We start from the raw sequence: 25,764 nt of genomic DNA on the forward strand, positions 1-25,764 counted from the left end.
TCATTTATATATTTTTAATATCTTTCCATACATTTATTTTGTGCCTTTCTTTTGCGACTGAAACAATCAACTGTTCAAATAATAACTCAATAACCGGGCTTTCCTGATGACTCAGACAGTAAAGAATCTGCCTGCAATGGGAGACCCAGGTTCAATCCCTGGAGAAGGAAATGGCTACCCACTCCAGTATTCTTGCCTGGAGAATTCCATGGACTGAGAAGCCTGCCAGGCTCTACAGCTCATGGGGTTGCAAAGAGTCAGACACACCTGAGCGACTAACGCTTTCACTAACTGACAAATCAAATTCTAGGTACCACTGGCCTTTAGACTTAATTTATGGAGTGGTTAATGGTCCTAATTTTTTAATTAGAGTTTATTAAAGGCATAATTTACATCCTATAAAATTCCCTTTTATAATACATTTTAGTGAGTTTTGACAAATGCCTACCATCATGTAACCATCACCATATTCAAGTTATAGGACATTTCTACCACCCTAAAATGACAGCAAACTCCTGCTTTATCTCCTAACACCAGCGAGAACTAGTATGTTTTCTGTTCCTATGCTTTTGCCTTTTCCACGGTGTCATATAAATGGATTCACTCAGTATATAGCCTTTGAGTCTGACTTCTTGCATATTGTTCAATGCATTTGAGATTCATTCAAGTTTTTACCTGTTTTCTTTTTCTTCCCTTTTTATTGCTGAGTGGTATTCTGTTGTGTGGATGTACCACCATTTTTTAAAATCTATTTACCAATTGAGGGCTATATAAGCTGTTCTAGTTTTTCCCAATTATGAATACATCTGATACAAAACTTTATGCACATGACTTTGTATGAATGGGCTCTAGGGCATGCAGGCTTCAGTAGTTGCAGCCCGTGGGCTCAGAAGTTGCGGCTCCCGGGCTCCAGAGCACAGGCTCAATAGTTATGCTGCACAGGGTTGGTTGCTCTTGCAGCATGAGGAATCTTCCCAACCAGGGTTCGAACCTTTGTCTCCGGCACAGACTCCTCACCACTAACGCACCAGGCAAGCCCAAATAGGCAAGTTTTTTAAATAAGTTTTAATCAGTTCCTGGTTGTATATGAACTTATCATACAGTTGATCCTTTACCCACATCCTTTGATTCATCTCTGTCAGGTAGTATTAGGCTACTTATTTAGCAAATCACAAGCTGGAATCAGGATTACCGGGAGAAATATCAATAACCTCAGATATGCAGATGACACCACCCTTATGGCAGAAAGGGAAGAGGAACTAAAAAGCCTCTTGATGAAAGTGAAAGTGGAGAGTAAAAAAGTTGGCTTAAAGCACAACATTCAGAAAACGAAGATCATGGCATCTGGTCCCATCACCTCATGGGAAATAGATGGGGAAACAGTGGAAACAGTGTCAGACTTTATTTTTTTGGGCTCCAAAATCACTACAGATGGTGACTGCAGCCATGAAATTAAAAGATGCTTACTCCTTGGAAGAAAAGTTATGACCAACCTACACAGCATATTAAAAAGCAGAGACATTACTTTGCCAACTAAGGTCCGTCTAGTCAAGGCTATGGTTTTTCCTGTGGTCATGTATGGATGTGAAGAAAGCTGAGCACCGAAGAATTGATGCTTTTGAACTGTGGTGTTGGAGAAGACTCTTGAGAGTCCCTTGGACTGCAAAGAGATCCAACCAGTCCATTCTGAAGGAGATCAGCCCTGGGATTTCTTTGGAAGGAATGATGCTAAAGCTGAAACTCCAGTACTTTGGCCACCTCATGCGAAGAGTTGACTCAGGAAAAGACTCTGATGCTGGGAGGGACTGGGGACAGGAGGAGAAGGGGACGACAGAGGATGAGATGGCTGGATGGCATCACTAACTCGATGGATGTGAGTCTCAGTGAACTCCAGGAATTGGTGATGGACAGGGAGGCCTGGCGTGCTGCGATTCATGGGGTCACAAAGAGTCGGACATGACTGGGCGACTGAACTGAACTAAACTGAACTGAATGTGTTTTAAAAAGTTCAGTGCAGTTCAGTCACTCAGTCATGTCCAACTCTGCAGCACGCCAGGCCTCCCTGTCCATCACCAGCTCCCTAAATTTACCCAAACTCATGTCCATTGAGTCGGTGATGCCACCCAACCATCTCATCCTCTGTCGTTCTCTTCTCCTCCCGCCTTCAATCTTTCCCAGCATCAGCGTCTTTTCAAATGAGTCAGCTCTTCGCATCAGGTGGCCAAAATATTGGAGTTTCAGCTTCAACATCAGTCCTTCCAGTGAATACCCAGGATTGATCTCCTTTAGGATGGACTCGTTGGATCTCCTTGCAGTCCAAGGGACTCTCAAAGGTCTTCTCCAACACCACAGTTCAAAAGCATCAGTTCTTCAGCTTCTCAGCTTTCTTTATAGTCCAACTCTCACATCCATACATGACTACTGGAAAAACCATAGCTTTGACTAGACAGACCTTTGTTGGAAAGAAAGAAATAAGAAGCCATTTGTTAGATTAAAATATCAGTGTAAATCAAGGCATGGGTACATGGGTGAGTTATATTTCTTATCATCAGTTGTGATGTACAGTAAATTCTCTGTCCATGGGATTCTTCAGGCAAGAATACTGGAGTGGATTGCCATGCACAGCTCCAGGGGATCTTCCTGATCCAGGGAATCAAACCCAGGTCTCTTGCATTGCAGGCGGATTCTACCATCTGAGCCGCAAGGGAAGCCTATGGAACATGTAACAAATATCAAATAAGAAACACTATGGTACATTTCTCAGGACGAATGAGTTTACAGTCTCATGAGTCTCTACTTATAGATTTATAAATAATTTTATAAGAACAGAGTGATGATAGTTATGTTAGAGGAGCATATAAAGGGTGACCTATCCAAACTTAGTGATGCTGTTGCTGCTGCTAAGTTGCTTCAGTCGTTTCTGACTCTGTGCGACCGCATAGACGGCAGCCCACCAGGCTCCCCTGTCCCTGGGATTCTCCAGGCAAGAACACTGGAGTGGGTTGCCATTTCCTTCTCCAATGCATGAAAGTGAAAAGTCAAAGTGAAATCGCTCAGTCGTGCCCGACTCTTAGTGACCCCTTGGACTGCAGCCTACCAGGATTTTCCGTCCATGGGATTTTCCAAGCAAGAGTATTGGAGTGAGGTGCCATCCTGTAAATAGAGATCTGAAGGGCTGTTAGCCAAAGAGGGGAGAAGAGAATGTTCCGGACAGAGGAACCAGCTTACACCAAGATTTTGTTTGGCAGGTGAGAGAAGAGTACTAGGGCAAGAGAATTGAGGATGCCATCAAAGAATGTTCACCTTGACTACAGAATGAGTATAATAGAAATAAAATTGAGAAAGAGTAAGATGGACTAGAACAGATGAAAAAAATTATTGGTTGGGAAATTTCCAGAATGGCCAGAGAAAATTTATTGTATGAGGGAGATAGGCCAGGAGGTAAATAGGATGGGTGGTTGACCACGTAGTTGTGACTGTGGACTAAAAGTATTGGACAAATCATTAGAATTAGGGAAGTTAAAAAACTGCAGATAGAGTCCAGGGATACCAACATCCACCAAATAACATGAACACATTCGTATTAATAGACTTGCATGGAGTTTCATGTCAGTACATTGGGAAACTGAGCTAAAATGAAACATAAGTGTTTATTACAAATCTTCTCAACACCTTATGCCCCGTGAACTCTCAACAAGGAATGCAATGTGCAGCTATTCCCAGAAGTGTTAGAACACAAAGATTTTATTTTATTTTTTTGAGAAACATTCAATATTACTGCTCTTGTAGGCCATGCTCTGTTTGCCAGAGAAGTGATAGCATTTTAAACAAAGAATTGATTGTCTATACCTGACAGTGCTCACATTGCTAACTGATCACTTTTCCACACCTCTTGGCAGTGGTTCTCAGACTGATGTAAAAGGGAATCCATCACTTGCAGCATTCAAAAAAAAAAAAAAAAAAAAAAAGGCCAGACTCCTGGAATGCAGTCTCAAGAATCTGATCCAGTAGCCCTGGGCTTGAGCCAGGCGATTGGTCGTGTATCAGGCACCTCAGGTGATTTGGACGTGTTGCCAGCGGTTGGCGTGGGTCCAGCTGGGCGTGCAGAATTTCTGAAACAGTTTTCAATATTAGCTGCACACTAGAATCATCTGGAGAGCCTTTAAAAATCCCACTGACCAGACCACGCCTCATAGCAATTAAATCCAAGTCTCCAGAGTTGCCTCAGTATTTGTTTAAAGCCCCCAGGTGATTCCAACATGCAGCCAATTAGAGAACCCGTGCTCCTAAAGATTCATTGTGGAAAGCCTTAAGTTTCTTTGGCTCCTTGGGACTTGGAAATATTTCATAAGATCTATAGCTAATACTCCAGTAAAAGCTTGGCCTGCCTCTGGGTTAATTAGCTTATCAGAGAAAGCCACCTAGAGTTTTCCCCTTTCTCTAGGGAGGAACAATTCTCTTGGAGAGTAGTTTTTAGCCTCTTTCTCCAAATAGAACCAAAAGGAAATTCCTGAGAAGAAACAAAACTCAGAGCTATTATAAAATTCTAAATTGAAACAGAACCACCATAAAAAAAAAGAAAGAAATGGTTCCAAAAAAGTTGTCTTTCCCAAGAGAATTCTGGTTCTGTCATCTTTAGCTCTTATGTCATCACATCCTCAACTTTTTAACACAAGAAATTGCTTGGATGAACTTTACAGTGTTTCATAGCCTCAGGTTTGAAGTTCTCTAGTAATTTCTTCTTAGATGGACTTAACATCATTTCTCTTTTCTGAAATACCAACTTCAGGCTCTCCCAGGAGGATAACCTACTGTGATGGAGTTGAATCTTAGAGCACACACTTCATACATGACTGCTTTTCTTCCTCTCTCTTCTCCTTTTCATTTTGCCTCATCAGAGGACATGGTGAATGAAGGAAGAAGCAAATAGCAAAATAAAGATGGCCAGTATTTGGGAATATGACATCCATCTACCTTCCCCTGGTAAAACGTAGGCTGTATCTGTAACAATTGTTGGTTATAGGACTGTGGTTCCGTATCCTAAATCATTAGTGCTAGATGTTTCTCAGGATTCAACTATTTTATATTTTAGGAGAAAATACCGTGTATTGTTACACAAGCAGGATCTTGAGCATCACTTTGTAATCAAAGATGGATATTTCTGCAGCACAGCAGAGTACAAATTGCCTCACAGGGAATTCACCGACGGTGGTAAGAAACACCACCAAATGAGCTTGCACCAAAAAAGAAACATTTGGGTTTTAAAGCTCGTTTGGATATTAGAATTGTAGACTATAGCATCCTGGAATTCCGACCAATTATAAAAAACTTCTTTGTTCTCTCTCTTTTTCTTCCTCTTTTTTACTTTTTGTCTTGCTTCTGGCTTTTATGGACAACCATAATATGTTTGTGTAGAGAGATGAGGACCTTTGTGCATATCATCCCATTTAATCCTAATCAAAATCCATTCAAATATGTATTATTATTTCCACTTTACAGATAAGAAAGCCAGATCTCTGAAAGATTAAACTGCTTGTGAAAATGTCAGTTGCTACAGAGCCCACCTTCAGACACTTGCCATTCACACTACCTGACCGCAGCATCCACTGTGCCCCACGGCTTCCTTACCAATAGAGTGAAGACACAAATCACTGAATTCAAGATACCATATGCACAGATCCCATTTTATGTTTAACATAAAAACTGATTGCTGATAACTTCCAATTAAAAGCCAAAAGCTATTTATAAGCATCCAGAAAGAAAGAAATGGAACAGTATTTAAGCTCAGCATTTGGTCCAGCAATATAACATCGGCTTTTAAATAGACGAGTGCTTTATCCAAGTAAGTCAATACTTAAACACTGAAATAATATATAAAATACATTTTGTAGGTGTCCCGAATCCAACCCATTGAGAATGGTCAAGAAGAAAATTCACAGGGAAGGTCCTTTAAAGATTGTCTCGCAAGACTCTTCAGCTGGATAATGGGAATCAGCCACTGTGAACACCTTCAATTAAGGCAATAAACGTATGTGCGCTCGCGCGCACTGGTGTTAAAATTGAGTTGCAAAGCTAAGGCAAATACAAAATGTGTGTCCTTCTGTGCAAGTTTCCATTATAACCAGAAGGGATCTAGATACTAGATCATTTTGGTTATTATTGTTATTTTTATTATTTATTGTTCAAATATATTTTGGTTTATCACTGATATTTCACTCATTAATGGTAACTTAGCATTCCTCAATCAAATAGCCCTTGATAGTAGTAACTTTTTTTGTTTTCTTATCTGAAGTGCTGTTTTTGCATCTCCCTGTATTTTTTCGAGGAAAAATGGTGAGTGGCAGATCTCACTAAGTATCAAGTTATTGCCAAATTTCATGTCATAAATAAATAACAATTTTGTTTTAAGTAACTTTAAAATTCCAAAGTATAGTTTATACAAATGGGATATAGGATAAATAGAAAAATCAAGATTTTTAACATGGAACTTAAAGCTTCAAAAATTGACATACTAGGGACTTAGAGTTTATCAAATTTAAGAATCCAAAACTACTTTTCAGAAACAAGTACTTATTTTTCCATGGGACCTCTGCACTCAAGGACTGGATTCAGTATTTTGCTCACTGACTTGCTGTGGACTTGAATGAACACTTTCTAATGAGTATAACATATTCTAATCTTCAGCGCTTTGGACTCAAGCTCTGTTAACTTCTCTGTACACCTCTGTGTGTGTAATTGCACTCATGAATTGTATGACCACTTTCTTCTTAAGACTCTGAATTAAGCTTCTGTGCATGAATGTTCAGTTTGCCTATTGAAAGTTTGCCCTGTCTACTAATAAGATTTAATATTGCATATAAAGAATTCAACCAGATTAAAAGGCAAAACCCCTTGTCACCTAGTTTGACTCATTCAGGGGAACTGAAAATATTAAGTGCAATTCTGATTTTTTTAATATTACTAAAAAAATGCTGATGGGGAAGTGAGGAACATATCTTCCTGCATAGGAATCATACCATTTGAATATTTCAAATCATGCAATTACATACATGTAATTGTTATAATAGAGAATCATACAGTTTTATAGATGATAAGGATTTTACTTTGTCCTTTCTCTAGATTCTTTCAGGAAAAAACTATTCCTGGGCTAGAAGAGAATTCATCTTATTTCTTAAAGCCTACTGAGGTTAATAGTCCATCTCTTTCATTCTACGATTTGGGTTTGTTTGCTGTTAGTGAAATTAATGAACAGATGGCCCCTGTGCTCTCTGTCCACTCCTTTCATGTACTTGGAAACTATTATTAAATTTCCCTTTAATGTTTTCTTCCCTACGCATAGTCACTTCGTTGTTTTCTTTTCATCTGTTTATCTCTCTAACTACCACCTTTAAGTGATAAGTCCTGAGCAGAATCCTTTTAATTCCAGCCAAGTAGGTAAAGCCATCTCAGAGGTTAGAACTTAAGTCTGATGTGAAAGTGTAAGGGTACTGATTAGAAAAAGCAGGCTTTTCCCCAGAGTCCTGGGATCTAAAAGTGGAGTCAATCTGGAACCACAGTTACCCTTGAATTTAACCTGGTTATGACTTAGCATAAAGAAAGGGGTACTATTGCTTGGAATTTATAAGCAGTGAAAAGAAGATCTAGTGGTCACCAAAATGTGCTTTTAAATGGCAAAATCTAGATCTTAATAGCTCACTTACACTTATCTATGCAATGCCTTGTTTCTAAGGTGACCTTTTATCCGTATTTGGGACGGCCCCAGTTTAAGCAACCGGAGAAGGCAATGGCACCCCACTCCAGTACTCTTGCCTGGAAAATCCCATGGATGGAGGAGCCTGGTGGGCTGCAGTCCATGGGGTCGCTAAGAGTCAGACATGACTGAGCAACTTCATTTTCACTTTTTACTTTCATGCATTGGAGAAGGAAATGGCAACCCACTCCAGTGTTCTTGCCTGGAGAATCCCAGGGACGGGGGAGCCTGGTGGGCTGCCATCTATGTGTCGCACAGAGTCAGACACAACTGAAGCGACTTAGCAGCAGCAGCAGCAGTTTAAGCCACAAGGGAAGCTCAGCTGGTAAAGAATCCGCCTGCAATGCAGGAGACCTGGATTCGATCCCTGGGTTGGGAAGATCCCCTGGAGAAGGGAAAGGCTACCCACTCCAGTGTTCTGGTCTGAAGAATTCCATGGATGGTATAGTTCATGGGGTCGCAAAGAGTTGGACACAACTGAGCGATTTTCACTTTCACTTTCAAGCCCAGGTTTAGATGAAAATTTATATGCTCTCCCTACAGTCACTGCACAGCCTTTGTCACTCTCCAGCTTTTTTACCTGTCACTTGGTTTTTCCTCTGCTTGTTTTCTCCCTTGCATTGATTACCAGTGATTTGTTTCTGTTACTTTCTTGGCTTTATTAAGGTCTTTTAATACAGGAAGTCCCCTACATATGAAAGTTTCTAATTTTCAAAGATGCAAATGTGCATTCTCATGTCCAGTCACATAAGTTAGTTCATGTGTCTGGCGTACATTGTCACGTGTGTGTATCCTCTGCAAGTGGTTGTGCATTTGTGTACTTTACAGTACTATATAGAGTACAGAAGTACAGTTTCTTTATTTCAAGCCCAGGATGTCCAGAAGCATTGGTGACATAGCTGGTACTGCTAAGAAGTGCCAACTGTTATACCATACTACTATACTTTTCAAGGTACTGTACTGTAAAATTAAAAATTTTTTATTTTTTGTTTGTTTTTTATGTATTATTTGTGTGAAAAGTATTACAAACCTGTTACAGTACAGTACTATATAGCTGATCATGTTATTTGGCTACCTAGGCTAACATTGTCGGACTTATGAACCCGCTCTCAGAACAGAACTCATTCATTTGTGGGGGACTTAGTGTATTTCTTCCCTGGTGGCTCAGAGGTTAAAGCGTCTGCCCGCAATGTGGGAGACCTGAGTTTGATCCCTGGGTTGGGAAGATCCCCTGGAGAAGGAAATGGCAACCCACTCCAGTATTCTTGCCTGGAGAATCCCATGGACGGAGGAACCTGGTGGGCTACAGTCCACGGGGTCGCATAAGAGTCGGACACGACTGAGCGACTTCACTTTCACTTTCCTTTAGTGTATTTCAGTTCTGCTTTCCAGGGAGATGGTCCCTTCACTCAGGATCATCGTTAGTAAATTTAATGAGCCTCGTGTACATTATTATTTAGGGTAAGAGCACATTAATACCTAGGCCAGTGGCCTTTGGAGCAACATCTGTTTTCTCTCCCTTGTTTAAACCTCCTTTCGTTTCTTTCCAGTGTCACATCTTCACTCTTTCTTTACCCACCAGTTGCCACAGACTGATTAATCTTCCATTTATAACTTAACATCTTTCCAGAAATTACTATGTGCTGGGCCCTGTCCGGAGGAGTGACATTCCTGTCAGTTTTGCACTGAAACACTGTATATTAAATTGTATTTTTTCAGTTCACAGATTTCAAGTCCCCGTGGGGCCACTAGAAATAAAACTATGATGTACTGTTTCCACAGTTATTATGGCTTTTTTCTATCCTAGTGCAATCTGTAACTCCGAAAGATCTCTTTTGTCTTAAAGGCATGCTTGTGCTTTTGGAAGGAATACTCAAGAAAACTTAGAGATGAGACACTGAATTAGTCAACATTTTTATCAGGACTTTTTGTTTTTAATGGGAAATTAAATAAACTTTCTAAGGGCTTATCAGGAATTAGTAAAAAGGTCCACATGCTCTGGTCACTACTGATTCTTACTGATACTGTTTTTCTCTAGTAGGTTGAAGTGGGTAAGACCTAGAAAAAAATGCCTTAAGCAGTCATCAGTGATATTCTTCTAGTTGTGGTTAATATGCCTCGATTCAGTGAAAATGAATTTATTCACATACATTCAAAACATGTTTTAGCTATTCAAAACACCTTACCTTGTAAAGTGCCACACATACATGGAAGAAATCTCATGGCATGTGTTCATTATGTAAAATTCTATTTATGATATCTTTGACTTATAAAGAGTCAAAGCTACAATGAAAAACATTCTAAACATGTAATTTGATGGTAAAACCCTTTTGTAATGCTGCTATTATTGGTTTGGGCTGTCACTTATGTTAGCTCCTGACATGACCTATATGTAGCATGATTAATTATGTCATATCGATTTCCACTGCAGTATTTCAGCAGCTATATTGCATGTCTGAAACCATTTAAATATTAGCAATTCCTCAGGGTTCCTTTGTACACAATTCAGTTGCTTTAAAAAAAATGTAAAAAAAGTCTCTACAACGAATTCTCTGGTTGAGGTAAACAACAGAGATTGCAGTCTGTAGTCTGGATTCATGCATCAAAAATGAAGTGTTTAAAGTAGATCTTTGTCAGCTAGCAAATGCCATTTCAGTCTGAACATTTCACCACTCCTTCTATGCCATCTGTCTCACAGGGAGCAATTAATCTGAAACTCCAACATGCAGCATTAAAATTCCATTAACGCTGAACAGAATATTAACATGTCTGGCATTACCATATTTATCTCTCCAAATTTCAGTGTTAATTTTGAATAAGGCAGGTATAACATTTTCCTCTATTTGGTTAATTAAGAATATTGGATAAAATATATAATTAGTAGCTAAATTGATATAATAATATATGCAACTCATTTGAATAATGCTGAATGTTTTTGCAATTTAAGTGTATCTGGGCTACAACTTTATATAAGGCTACTGATTATTTGTAAAAACACCAAAATCTTTTACGGAGCCAGTTTTCCCAAGACTCTGACTTTGTAATTCCTTTTTCTTTTTGCAGAACCACATCACTGCCTTCGCAGAAGTCACATGATATTGAAGCAAATGGTCTCTCACTGCATTGGACATCATCCCTTGTCACCATTCATTCGTAACACCCAAAGTGTGTTTGATGACAAAAAAGGTTTATAAAGTTGTCTAATCATTTTTATAATTTAAAAACCAGTGTCACCTTATCTGTTTCCCCCACTAGACTGTGAGCTCCTCAAGGGCAGGACTGTGTCTTTCTTCTCTGTCTCCCCTAAACCTACAACAAAGCCTCACACAGAGTAGGTAGGTGTTCAATAAAAAAGTGATGACCAATGAATAAAAATTAATTCTGAAATAAAACATTCATTTTAATTTCTCACAGAATCACTGAGACTAAGTGAAAAGAAACCTCTATACGAGTCATATTTGTGTGAGACGTCCCTCCACTTTGAGCTAGTTAAGCTTTTTAATTTATCATGTATCTTCTATTTGGCAGCATACCATATTTCATTCGAAGTGGACTTTGAAAGTCATGGGGGTTTTTATTTCATTATTCAGCATGACCTTATTTCCATTCTAACAGATTTCAGTGTGTGAAATTACTTTACTTTTAGAAAGTATGTTCTATACTAAAATAATGTTTGCACATAATATTATGCTATATTTCACTTAAAATACCATTCATACTATAAATTCTAAGACTGGTGCTTCTGCTTTTGAAGGTGAAAATGCCAATTTTTACTGTAATAAGTAATGTATCATAATTAAAAATTATTTATTTGGATTTTTGTTCCTGACAATCGTGATTTAATTGTTGACTTGTAGTTTTTGAATGCAGGCAGTGTTTAGGATAGTCTAAGTGACTGAATCCAGCAATCGTACCTATGTATTGAACAATTTTCCACAGATAACCATCTCAAGAGTGGTCAAAGGCTCCATTCTTTGGCTAGTCCAAGTTTCCACATAATTTAAATAGAAAAGAATCACCCCCAGACAATGCAGATTAAATTATATAAATGCAAGAAATATAGTCAATGTATTTTGCTTTACATAATTGTAGTAGTTTACAGTTTACAAAGTATACTGTACTTTGTTACTTCATCTAATCCTCACAATGAAAAAAAGTGAAAGTTGCTCAGTCGTGTCCAACTCTTTGTAATCCCAAATCCTCACAATAGCCCCAGGTAAACCGTTAAGAGTTTGGCTTTAGTGTTACAGATGAGAAAAATAAAGACAAGGCAGGGTAAATAATGTGCCCAACTCCACACAACTAGGATGAGGCAGTTAAAGTTTAAATTCAGATTTAGCATTCTTTGTAAATATGCCACAGCTGCCATATCATCTGGACACATCGAGGCCTTTCAGTGGTCAGTGGAGTCCTGGGCAACCACCTATATGTCAAAAAAATGAAAAAATGTCAAAATAAAGTTATAAAAGTCATGTGGTATTAGTGTTTTAAGGATAAACACTTTTCAAAATACAATATACTAATAAATTTATAATCTTATTTTAAAATAATGTCAAGAATCTAGATGTGAGGTCTTTGTAAAGTCAAAAGCTCAATCAGCTGTCTCTCCTGCAACCCTCCCACCCATGCCCTAACCCCACCCCTCGGGAGAGGCCCTGAGGGGCATCCCTTACACTGAACATGTGGAATCAAGAACGAAAGTTATAACATAAGGAAAATAAATTGGACTATGACAAAACCATTCAACATATTCCTCAACAATAACTGTGATTTTCAAAGCTACACAGAGTAGCTTTGTCTTACGTGAGTAATTGATTGAAAAGATTCTTCTTAACCTTGACAAAACTAAAGGACATAAATTTTTAAGTTTTTATGCAATTGTAACAGAAATCAAAAAGTAAAAGACTTCTCCATTACTCTCAAAATAGACATAACTTACTCTTTTCATCACTGTAGGATTTAAACTACTTAAAGTAGGACCAGAAAAGCAGAAAATTCCTATTTCTACCTTTCAGACTTCTGTAGCAAGTTCAGTTCTGGAGGAAATTTAGAATACTAAAAAGCTTGGAAAGCCTTGACACTCTTTAAAGATTTTTTTTAAGGCAATAACAGTGGTGGAGGATTCACTTACTGGAAATAAAAGTGGAGGAAATGATCATAATATTTTAGGAGGCAGGATTACCAGTAACACTTAAAGAGGTCTATTTTCTCAGTTCTAGCATCAGTCTTCAAGGAATCAGTCACACTTTTCTTGTTGGAAGCCTCATATATATATTTGTACCTTGCTAAACCTGGTCTGAATGCAGGAGTTAAAAATTCCTCAGAAATCCAGATTTAAACCTGTAATGTCGTCTGTAAATATAAATGTCATGGACCCAAGATTGTGTAATGAATGATCCTGCCATGAAGGAAATTCAGAAGAATAAAAAGATACACATGCCTAGGGCAAGAAGTCAGCAAAGAGCCCTTAACCATGATGCTGTTACTGAGAATAATGAAAACACATTAAAAAAATACTCATTTGTAAATATGTATATATATAGTCTAGTAAAAACAGGCAAACACATATCTTTCTGATAAAGACATCTTTTTATTCTACTTACTTGGGGCCCAGGTCAGTATCAATTGGTCAGCCTGAAAATTTCAGTAGTCTCTGTTTGCATGGCAGAAATTCTGCACATGTTTTATCTGATTCCTAAGAGTATCTAAAAGGATCTTTTATGTTAAAAGAGAGGTGAACCTTCATTGACAGACTTTGTCTATTCCACTTCTAACTGGGCCTCTCTTTTCTCAGGATCTATCCTAGCCAAATATCTCAGTTACATTTACCATGCAGTTTCCTTTGTGAAAGAGCAGTAGGGGAAGAAATAGTTCTCTGCTGTGAGTTGTATTTTTCAAATAAAATATTAAAAATTAAATTAAAAACATTAAGTATGATTTTTGTCCCATACATTAATTCTTTCTTGAGGGTAGAGGAATAAAGAATGCTTGCTAACCTGATGAAAGTCAGATTGCCATAGTGACTAGAGAATGTTTGGAAAGGCATCACGTGGTTCTGATCGGACCGGGCCTTTGGGCAGATAAATGACCCCCTGCGTCCAATGGGCCATCCTGGGATCTCATCAACTTTCTTATTTACAAATCACAATCTTCTGGAGACAGCCTGGGATATTGAGCAGGTACACAGTCTACAACATACTCTGCCTCCTCCATGTGAGCAAGGTGCTGAAGAATAGGGTTGGTCAAACATTCCTTCACGTTTTTCTGTAAGTTGGTTTTAGTCGTGCTTAGTTGTTTTAACTAAGTCTTTAATTTCATTTGAAATAATTTTGCTAGATTTTCATTGTTGACAGATGTCATATCAGCATGCATTTTTTTATCAAAACTGGTGAATTTTTGTGGAATCATTTTAATACTGAAGATGGAAGGGAAAACAACATTTTTGACATATTATGCTTTACTATTTCAAGAAAGGTAAAAAGAAATGAAGTGCAAAACAAGATCTGCATTGTATGGAGAAGATGCTGTGACAGATTTGAATGTGTTGAAAGTGGCTTGAGAAGTTTCATGCTGGAGATTTCTCACTGGATGATGCTCCATGGTCTGGTAGACCAGTTGAAATCAATGATTAAGTCGAGACATTAATTGAGAATGGTCAGTGTTATACTACACAAGAGAGAGCCAACATACTCAAAATATCCAAATCAAGCACTGAAAATCATTTGCACCAGCTTGGTTATGTTGACCATATTTCCATATGCAATACTCCATTTTTAAATGTAACAAAATGTTTTGTTTTTAAAACAAACTGTTACAGGCAATGAAAAGCAGATGCTGTACAGTAAGGTGGAACAGAAGAGATTGTGGGGCAAGCAAAATGAACCACCAAAAACCACACTAAAGGCCAGTCATCAACCAAAGGTGATTTTGTGTGTACGGTGGGATTGGAAAGGAGTCCTCTATTATGAGCTGCTCCTGAAAAACCAAATGATTAATTCCAACAAGCACTGCTCCCAGTGAGTCCAACTGAAGCAGCACTTGTCGAAAAACGTCCAAAATTAGTGAACAGAAAACCATAATCTTCATTAGGAAGACCCAAAATGGCAAGCTTGCTTTGATGACCAAGCAAAAACTGTTGTACCTTGGCTTGGAAGCTCCAATTCATCTGCTGTATTCACCAGACATTGTACCTTCGAATTTCCATTTATTTTGGTCTTTACAAAATTCTCTTAATGGAAAAAATTTCAATTCCCCATGTATAAAAGGAACCTCGAACAGTTCTTTGCTCAAAAAGATAAAAAGTTTTGGGAAGAAGGAATTATGAAGTTGCCTGGAAAATGCCAGAAGGTAGTGGAACAAAATGGTGAATATGTTGTTCAATAAAGTACTTGGTGAAAATGAAAAGTGTCTTTTATTTATACTTAAAAATCAAAGAAACATCTTGGCCAACCTGATAAATAACCTTGTTCCTGCCTCTAGATTACCATTTATTAAATTTTTATTGCATGCTCTAAAAAGTTGTCCTGGACATATACCAAGTGATTCTATTTATACCTTACAAATATTGATCTCACATTTGGCAGGCATTGTTTTTCTAATGAATTTTGTGAGTTAAGTTTCTTTTAAAACATCAATTTAGAAAATTTCTTCCAGATTTTCAGTGAATGATTCTCTTCTAATAAGAAAATATAAAAGTATTTGATTTCTTTTTTCTGTCCCCTTCACTTTAGACTATAGCTGAATCTTGGTGTGATAGAGCCTCAGCACTTGGTCAAGGTATAATAACAATTTTGCTCTCCCCACCCCAAGATTTGTGAGCCATGGATATATTGTTGTTCAGTCATGTCCTACTCTTTGCAACCCCATGGACTGCAGCAGTCCAGGCCTCTCTGTCCCTCACCATCTCCCAAAGTTTGCCCAAGTTCATGTCCATTGCATCAGTGATGCCATCCAGCCATCTCATCCTGATGCCCTCTTCTCCTTCTGCTCTCAATCTTTTCCTTCATCAGGGATTTTTGCAGTGTGTCAGCTGTTGACATCAGATCACCAAAATACTGGAATTTCAACTTCAACATCAGTCCTTCCAATGACTGGATGGATGGATTATAGAATCTAAATTCAAAATTCACATTGCCATTTTCAAATCTGTGGCCTTGCTCACAAGGATCTCTCATAAAAAGAAAGAGATGAGTGGGTGCACAATCACCTTCAACCATCAGACAAAAGCTGAAAGTTCGCATCTCAAAGATGCCAATAATTAACAAGGGTGATTCTTACTGACACCATCTTTGACTTACTGTTGTTTACTTGCTAAGTTGTGCCCAACTCCTTTGCAACCTCATGGACTGTAGCCCACCAGGCTACTCTGTCCATGGGATTTCCCAGGCACAAATACTAGAGTGGGTTGCCATTTCCTTTTCCAGCGGATCTTCCCAAGACAGGGACCAAACCCACACTTGCTGCTTGGCAAGCAGATTCTTTACCACTTTCATATTACTGCATTTATAAATGCATTTTCATTTTTCACTGAAGCACTATCATTTGTAGAAAAGGGTAAAAAAAAATTTTTTTCCCAGGAGTCAAAACAAGTGTATTTTTAAATTGCTTCTGAAAAGATAAAAATGCTTTCCAAAATATTGAGACATTTTGAATATTAATCAGGTTTCCCTAGAAGTAGTGCTCTTGCTCAAGAAGGCCATTCAACCTTCATTCATTCAGCAAATATTTGTAGAGTGATTTTGTACAACAGATAATTAGGAACATGCTGACTAAACAGTGGTTAGAAAGGGAGACATGGTCCCTACTCCTCCAGGTTGGATAGATCAGCAGCAGTGACACTAATCGTGTCTTAAGAGACTGTTTAAAGTTAAGGGGGAAAACTGGCTTGGGATTTACCAGCTACCTAATCTCAGAACTAAGCAAAAGACATTTTTATAGATTACAGTGACAGCTAAAGTTAGTACTTTTTAAAAAAGTCTCTGCCTCTATAAATAGCACTGTACTATTTAACTAGTTAATATTCAACAAGCTTTAAAGATTTCTAAATGCTATAATAATAAGCAAATACTGTTCTCACAAATCTATGGTACAGCTGAGCTATTTTTCTAGTCTGAGCTGGGCTCATTCATTAATCCATGACCAGATTGGCAGCTCTGCTGATCTTGACTGGACATTCTCCCATGTATGGGAGCCATCTGAATATAGACTAGTCTAGAATGGCTTCTCTTTGGACAACTTAAATTTTCTTTACATCGTCTCTCAACTCGATCAGACTAGCTAAGCTCCTTCACACAGGGGATAAACAGAGAAGAAGCATGCAAGAGTCTGGCACATTGTCAATTTCACTTCATTCAGCTGGCCAAGGCGAGTCCCAAGGCTGGCCAAGTTCCAAGGGGTGAGAGAGGGGTTGCAAAAGCACACTACAGAGTGATGGATGCAAAGATGAATGGAGAACAAGGACTCTACCACAGATTTCATGCAGCTAGATCTAAAAAATGTTCATGCAGTCCCTAACTAATTGAGTTACTCAAGGTGAAAAGTATGGATTTATTCTGATAAGCATGAGAAACTCCCAAGTGACAACAGAGAGTAAGCTTATTGTATCTGAGCCAGAATGACCACATCCTCAATTTCCAGCTATCCCTGAAAAATGCTTTTGAGATAAACTGGCTAGAGAACTGTCCATCCAGAGCTTAGCTGAGAGCAATAGGGAGCTTGTAGAGTCTCTTAGGTTTCCCAAGAAAGCCTTCCTAGGTTTTTTGTATTCACAAAAGAAAGAGGGCAAGAAAGTGAGAGAGAGGAGGAGGAAAACATCTGAGCAAAAAGAGTAGGAAAGAGATTGAAGTAAAAAAAATAAAACCTGAAAAAAATAATAATTGAAATATAAGACCAAGTTCTGATACTTTGATTGACTGTGTGTGTGTGTGTGTGTGTGCATGAAAGTGCACGCAAACATGCTCTTGCTTTGTGCAACTCTGATTTTCAAAACATCATTTATCATGGTAGTGCCAGGCTGTCTAAGTCAGTAGAGCGTGAGACTGTTAATCTCAAGGTCATGGGTTTGAGCCTCATGTTGGGAGACACTTGTTTGTGGAGTGTAGGTGGCACAGTGGTAAAGGATCCTCCTGCCAGTGCAGGAGACTCAGGAGACTTGGGTTCAATTCCTGGGTCAGAAAGATTCCCATGGATGCAGAACTGGTTACTCACTCCAGTATTCTTGCTTGGAAAATCCTGCAGACAGAGGAGCCTGGCAGGCTACTGTCCATGGGGTTGCAAAGAGTCAGACACAACTGAGAGACTAAACACACGCACGCACATGGACTGGATATCCACCACCACCCTCTAAATTCACACAGTAAACCCTGAATCCCCAGTGTGATAGTATTTGGATATGGAGTAGTAAAGAACTCGCCTGCCAATGCAGGAGACTTAAGAGACAAGGGTTCAGTCCCTGGGTTGGGAGGATCTCTTGGAGGAGGGCATGGCAACCCACTCCAGTATTCTTGCCTGGAGAATCCCAGGGGCAGAGGAGCCTGGCAGGCTACAGTCCATAGCATTGCACAGAACTGGACATGACTGAAGTGACGTAGGACGCGGGTAGGCCATAAGGATGGAGCCTTCTTGATGTTAGTGCCCTTATAGGAGAACTCACTTCCTGCCTCACTGCTCTCCACCATGTGAGGATACGAGAAGACAGCTATCTGGGAACCAGGAAGATAGCTCTCCTCAGATTCCAGGTTTGCAGTTACCTTCATTTTGGACTTCACAGCCTCTAGGCCTGTGGAAAGTAATGTTTATCGTTAATGTTTGCTTTTACCCAGTCTATGTGTGTGTTAGTTGCTCAGTCATGTCTGACTCTATGTGACCCCATGGACTTTAGCCTGCCAGGCTCCTCTGTCTGTGGAATTCTCCAGGCAAGAATACTGGAGTGGATTGCCATTCCCTTCTTCATACCCAATCTATGGTACTGTGTTTTAGCAGCCCAAAAGACACATGGTTCAGGTAAACAACACCACTCTCCCAACAACAGAGTTCAAATTTTAGGTACTGTACCATGGTATAACTAATTGCATAATGTGCTTTCCTGGTGGCTCAGAAGGTAAAGAATCTGCCTATAGTGCAGGAAACCCATGGCCAATCCTGGGTTGGGAAGATAACCTAGAGAAGGTTATCACTTTTTTAGAGACTGCCAGGGATCGCGGCACATGTGCTCACACGTAGGCAGCAAAGTGTGCAGTTGTATTTACCATTTTTCTCCCATTGATAAATCCATGTGATAGTTTTTAAAATTACACAACTGAAAGGAGGAAATAGCTAACAAAGACGAAGTGCAGCAAAGAAGAAAAGGTGATAATGCTCAAAATGAAATTCAAATCTAGCATGAATAATCACGGGAATTCGACACTACCACCACTGTCTGAGAAACTCCGTGAGTGCAGCCAGAGGAATTGAGTAAAAGTGAGATTCTTGACAAGAATAAGAAACAAGATTGTGATGAAATGAAGATATTCCGGAGATAGTGATTCTGACCAAAAACATCACATGAAAGTAACCCTTAGAGATATTTCACAACGTTGAAAGTCAAAGGACACAATATGATAAACTTAGAAAGGAGTATGAAAATAAGACAGGAAATACTGTATGCAATACATTGGAGAACAGGAAGAAAGCAGCAAGCACTGCTCAGAGCTGCTCTGGATAAACTTTTTTACAAGGAAATAAGACATTTAACTCCCAATGTTTCTAATGTTTTAAATTCTAGTGTGTTGAATAAATATGTTTTGCTAAAATTTATTTACTTACATATTTAAAATTGACAGTAAGAGATTGTTAATTTTGTGACTAAAAAACAAAGAGCATAAATTTAAGAGCAGAAACTATAAAACTCTTAGAAGAAAATGTAGGCAGAACACTCTGACAAATCATAGCAAGATCCTCTATGACCCACCTACTAGAGTAAGTAATTAAAAACAAAAATAAACAAGTAGGACCTAATTAAAAGCTTTTGCACAGCAAAGGGAACTATAAACAAGGTGAAAAGACAACCCTCAGAATGGGAAAAACTAGACAGCAGACAAAAGATTAATTTCTAAAATATACTAGCAACTCATACAACTGAGTACCAGAAAAACTAACAACCCAATCAAAAAATGGACAGAAGATCTACATTTCTCCAAAGAAGACATACAGATGGCTAATAAACACATGAAAAGATGCTCAACATCGCTCATTATTAAAGAAATGCAAATCAAAGCTACAATGAGGTATCACCTCATACCGGTCAGAGAAACCATCATCAAAAAATCTACAAACAATAAATGCTGGAGAGGGTATGGAGAAAAGGGAACCCTCTTGCACTGTTGGTGGGAATGTAAATTGATGCAGCTACTATGGAAGATAGTATGGAGAGTCCTTAAAAAAACTAGAAACAAAACTACCACATGACCCAGAAATCCCATTCAGGGTGTATACCCTGAGAAAACCATAACTGAAAAAGACATATGTACCCCAATTTTCATTGCAGCACTATTTACAATAGCTAGGACATGGAAGAAACCTAGATGTCCACAGACAGATGAATGGATAAAGAAGCTGTGGTACATATATACATTGGAATATTACTCAGGTATAAAAAAGGGTCAGTTCTTATGAGGTGGATGGACCTAGAGCCTGTTATACAGAGTAAAGCATATCAGAAAGAGAAAAACAAATATCATTCATTAATGCATATGTGTATATATATATATATATATATATATATATATATATCAGTTCAGTTCAGTTAAGTTGCTCAGTCGTGTCCAACTCTTTGTGACCCCATGAATTGCAGCATGCCAGGCCTCCCTGTCCATCACCAGCTCCCGGAGTTCACTCAAACTCACGTCCATGGAGTCGGTGATGCCATCCAGCCATCTTATCCTCTGTTGTCCCCTTCTCCTCCTGCTCCCAAACCCTCCCAGCATCAGAGTCTTTTCCAATGAGTCAACTCTTCTCATGAGGTGGCCAAAGTACTGGATTTTCAGCTTTAGCATCATTCCTTCCAAATAACACCCAGGACTGATCTCCTTTAGGATGGACTGGTTGGATCTCCTTGCAGTCCAAGGGACTCTCAAGAGTCTTCTCCAACACCACAGTTCAAAACCATCAATTCTTCAGTGCTCAGCTTTCTTCACAGTCCAACTCTCACATCCATACATGACCACTGGAAAAACCATAGCCTTGACTAGACAGACCTTTGTTGGCAAAGTAATGTCTCTGCTTTTGAATATGCTATCTAGGCTGGTCATAACTTTTCTTCCAAGGAGTAAGCATCTTTTAATTTCATGGCTGCAATCACCATCTGCAGTGATTTTGGAGCCCAAAAAAATAGTCTGACACTGTTTGCACTGTTTCCCCATCTATTTCCCATGAAGTGATATATATAAAATCTAGAAAGATGATACTGATGAAATTATTTGCAGGGCAGTAATGGCAACAGACATAGAGAAGAGACTTGTGGACACTGGGGGTGGGGAGGAGAGGGTGGGATGAAAGGAGACAGTAGCATGGAAACATACACTACCGTATGTAAAATATATTGCCAATGGGAACTCAAACTGGGGCTCTGTGACAAACTAGAGGTCTAGGATATGGTGGGAGGTGGGAGGGAGGTTCAAGAGGGAGGGGAAATAAGTATGCCTATGGTCATGTTGATGTATGGCAGAAACCAACACAATATTGTAAAGAAGTTATCCTTAAATTAAAAATAAATTTTAAATAGAAAAATAAATAAAGGTAGCAGAAAACTGTAATAGTTCCCATTGCTTGTTAAGAACTTTATACATGAATTTGGTTTGCAGGTCATTTTATTTTTTATGGTTCCACAACAATGTACAAAGTAAAGACTGCCTGTCTATATGGATACAATATATATTATTATTATATTATATTAATTATATATATTATCAATATATTATTATATGATATATATATTCAGTCATTCAATCATGACTGAAGCAATTTAGCGTGCACTCACACACACACACACACATATGTGCTGTGTGTGCTCAGTCATGTATGACTCTTTGAGACTCCATGGACTGTAGCCTATCAGACAATGCTGTCCATGGCATTTTCTAGGCAAGAACACTGGAGTGGGCTGCCATTTCCTACTCCAGGGGATTTTCTGAACACAGGTTTGAACCCGCATCTCTTGCATCTCCTGCACTGGCAGGTGGATTCTTTACTACTGGGCCACCTGGGAAGCTCCACGCATATATATTTGTTGTTGCTGAGTGTTAGTCACTCAGTCGTGTCTGACTCTGCGAGCCCGTGGACTGTAGCCCACCAGGTTCCTCTGTCCATGGAATTTTCTAGGCAAGAATACTGGACTGGGTAGCCATTCCCTTCTCCAGGGGATCTTCCTGACCCGTGAATTGACAGGGTCTTCTGCATTGCAGGCAGATTCTTTACCATCTGAGCTACCAGGGAAGCCCCACAAATATGTGTCATACTTATAGTATATAAAACTGTCGGTATAGAGAGACCTAAATAGAGACCTACATATAAACATAGAGTGGTGTCTCTAAAATTCCCTAACATATATGTAATATAAAGCTTTATTATTTATTATTTTTTTGAAGTATTGAATTTGTTACAATATTGCTTCTGTGTTGTGTTTTAGTTTTCTGGCTGGGAGGCATGTGGGATCTTAGATCCTTGATCAGATATCAAACCCACATCCCTTGCATTAGAAGGCCAGGTCTTAACCAGTGGACCACCAGTGAAGTCTCCAAAGCTTTCTTTTTAAAAGGAAAGTTGTGTATTTGTTTATATTAATCCATAAGAATTTCATAATCTCATAATTGTTCATTATTAGATCTCTTTTTAAAACATTTTACTTTTTATTAAAGTTAATTTATAATATTGTGTTAGTTTCAGGAGTATAGCATAGAGATCTAGTTATACATATATTTGTTTATGTGTATACATATATATACACATATGTACATATGTGTGTGCATGTGTGCTCGGTTGTGTCTGACCCTTTTGCAACTCCTTGAACTGTAGCCCACCAGGCTCCTCCATCCATGGGATTTCCCAAGCAAGAAAACTGATGCCATTTCCTCCTCCAAGGATATATATAAATCCATATATATATGGAAGGAAGCCACTGGGCTTCCCTGGTGGCTCAGACAGTAAAGAATCTGCCTGTAATGCAGGAGTCCTGGGTTCAGTCCCTGGGTTAGGAAGTTACCCTGGAGAAGGAAATGGCAACCCACTCCAGTATTCTTGCCTAGAGAATTTCATGGACAGAGGAGCCTGTGGGTCCTCTGGTCACAAAGAGTGGGACACAACTGAGCGATTTTCACTTCACATATATATATATATATATATATGGGAAAGAGTCTGAAAAGAATATAGATATACACATAAATAAAAAATATACGAAAGTATATATATATATATATATATATATATATATATGTTCCTTTTCAATATCTTTCCATTATAAGTTATTACAAAATATTGAGTATAGTTCCCTGTGCCATACAGTAGGTCTTTGTTGGTTATATATTTTATATACAATAGTGTATATATGTTCATATGAACTCCTTAATTGATCCCTCCCCCATCCCTTTTCCCCTTAGGTCTTTTCTTATTGTGATTATTCAGTCACTTATTCTTATACAGTCAAATTAAGAAATACTGGTTACATCAGTGGATAGAAATGTGTTTGTATTAGAGTGCTTTTTTAGATATTCAAACTATTTAGTAGAAGGAGTAGAAGCGAGATCAATAAAAGTGACTTTCCGCCCACCCCCCCCCCAAATACCTCAAGCTTGATGCTTTAGGTAATCTTTCTAAATTGTATCATGCACATCCTGGCTCACTACACAAATATAAATATTTTAACCCACCCAGGCTTTTGAACATGAATCATTTTCAGTCCTCTAATAAAATAAAGTCTTGGAAGTTACAAAAGGCTGTATAAAGGACATTGTGGTGGTGGTTTAGTTGTTAAGTCGTGTCCAGCTCTTGCAACCTCATGGACCATAGCCCACCAGGCTCCTCTGTCCATGGTATTCTCCAGGCAGGAATACTGGAATGGGTTGCCATTTCCTTCTCCAGTGGATCTTCTTACCCAGGAATCGAACACGGATCTTCTGCACTGCAGGGAGAGTCTTTACCATCTGAGCTACAAAAGACATAGTACCCTTGATCTAAAGAATTTCAGAAGCTCTGATTGTAGATTTTTTTTCCTATTCACTTGCCTATGGCTTTCCCTGAACTCTGCTATTAATTCTATTTCTTGTCTTGGAGTTTTCTCTCTTAGCCACCTTCTCAACTGCTTTCAGTCTGCTATTGTCAATTCAGTCTGCTGTAACAGAATGCCACAGGCCGGATGGCTTAAAGCATAGAAATCTATAACCTCACAGTACTGGAGCCTAGAAGTTCAATGTCAAGGTGCCAGCAAGACTGGTATCTGGTGGGGCCCCTCTTCCTGGGTTGCACACAGCTGTCTTCTCTATGCGTCTACATAGGGCCTTTCCTATCTCCCCAAAGATCATAATCTCCAAATGCAGTCACATTAGAGGGTAAGGCTTCAAAATACGAATTTGGGGCAGAACACAATTTAGTCCCCAACAGCTATCCACTACCTTAAAATTTCATCTCCCACAGTTGTGTCCTACAGAAGAACTGAAGAATGCCAACAGGACACAGATAACCATGGAGCTATTACATGTAAAATTAAGTCAATTTGGCTAAAATGGACTCAATTCTTTTATGTAATAAAACCATGTGGGCCTGGTGATAGAATGTTTTCACTACTGTTACTCTGAATTGTTTGCTGCTGCACGATTTCAGATGGCTCTCTATGGTTTAAAGTCATCTGATCATCAAAAGCGGGGCCATAATTATATACATGATGTTGATAAATATATCTTAAATTAGGATATTTTTTCTTCTCACTACTAAAAGTGAAGAAACATAACATGAGATTTCTGCATCTTATATTAAGTCATAATCTGCAACAACTCAGATGTCAAATCATTATATTTGCTCTCTTAGAAAATTCTTTTAGCATATGGTTCCATATTAATAGTTTTATTATACATGAAATTTCAACCTTTGAGAACATAAATTGCAATGATTGAAAGTGAAATTTCAGTGCTATGAACATTTCAAGCTCTCTTCGCTATTTTACTTTATCTGTGATTCAGCGCTTTGTGCTAGATCAACTTGTGTATTATACCAGATAAGCTAAATGATACAGACCTGGTATTTTTTAAATGGGAAATTCATAAGACATATGGTGACAGCATCTGGGATCACATCCATACCATTTGAGATGCCTTTATATTTATTCTGAATGCTTGGTCTTAATCTCGAAATGCTAAAGACATATGGACATACCAGCTGGGCCACCATCAATTGAGGCTCTAACACTGTTCACTTGAACAATATATATTTTAAAAAGATAACATTGCAATTTTTCAACTCCCGTTTTTTTCATTATTTCTGGCTCCTAATTCAACAGATTTCCAGGAACACTGTAAGGATAACAGAATCAACAGTGAGGTAAATTCTCTTCTATCCAGGTATACCTAGATGTAGTCACAGAATTGTTATACACTGTGTACATGCTTATCTAAGTTCATAGGATTTATTTGTGATTTGTGTCCCCATATCATTAGTATGTTGAAGTCATAATCTAAAGCATCTCAGAATGTGACTTTATTTGGAAACAGAGAAGTTGCAGATATCGTGAGTTAAGGTAAGCTCAAATTGGAGAAGAGTGGGCCCCCAATCCGGTAAGATTGCTGTCCTTCTGTGGTTGTTGTTGTTTGGTCACTAGTCATGTCTGACTCTTTGCGACCCCATGGACTGCACCATGCCAGATTTCCCCATCCTTCACTGTCTCCTGAATCTTGCTCAAATTTGAACACAAAGGAAGACTGCTGTGTTGAGATGAAAACAGAGAGTAAAGCCGTTTACACTTCAATAAAAAGAAAAAAAGATGAAAACAAAGA

At 38.6% G+C, this 25,764-nt stretch overlaps 1 protein-coding gene across 4 annotated transcripts in view; it reads left to right on the plus strand.

The window, feature by feature from the left end:
• PLPPR5 (phospholipid phosphatase related 5) overlaps window positions 1–13,687 on the plus strand; it is a 133,936-nt gene extending 120,249 nt beyond the window's left edge. For 3 of the 4 annotated variants that reach the window (XM_003585865.6, XM_010803287.4, XM_005204247.5), the window contains one exon: window positions 10,814–13,687. In XM_003585865.6, coding sequence (XP_003585913.1) covers window positions 10,814–10,846 — 33 coding nt within the window. In that variant the 3' untranslated portion in view covers window positions 10,847–13,687. Of the gene's footprint in view, window positions 1–5,891; window positions 6,029–10,813 lie in introns of all 4 variants that reach the window. The other variant, XM_024990060.2, reaches the window with a different exon arrangement.
• Window positions 13,688–25,764: the final 12,077 nt, after the last annotated feature.

This window comes from Bos taurus, chromosome 3 (assembly GCF_002263795.3).
Source record: "Bos taurus isolate L1 Dominette 01449 registration number 42190680 breed Hereford chromosome 3, ARS-UCD2.0, whole genome shotgun sequence".
Lineage (NCBI taxonomy): Eukaryota > Metazoa > Chordata > Mammalia > Artiodactyla > Bovidae > Bos > Bos taurus.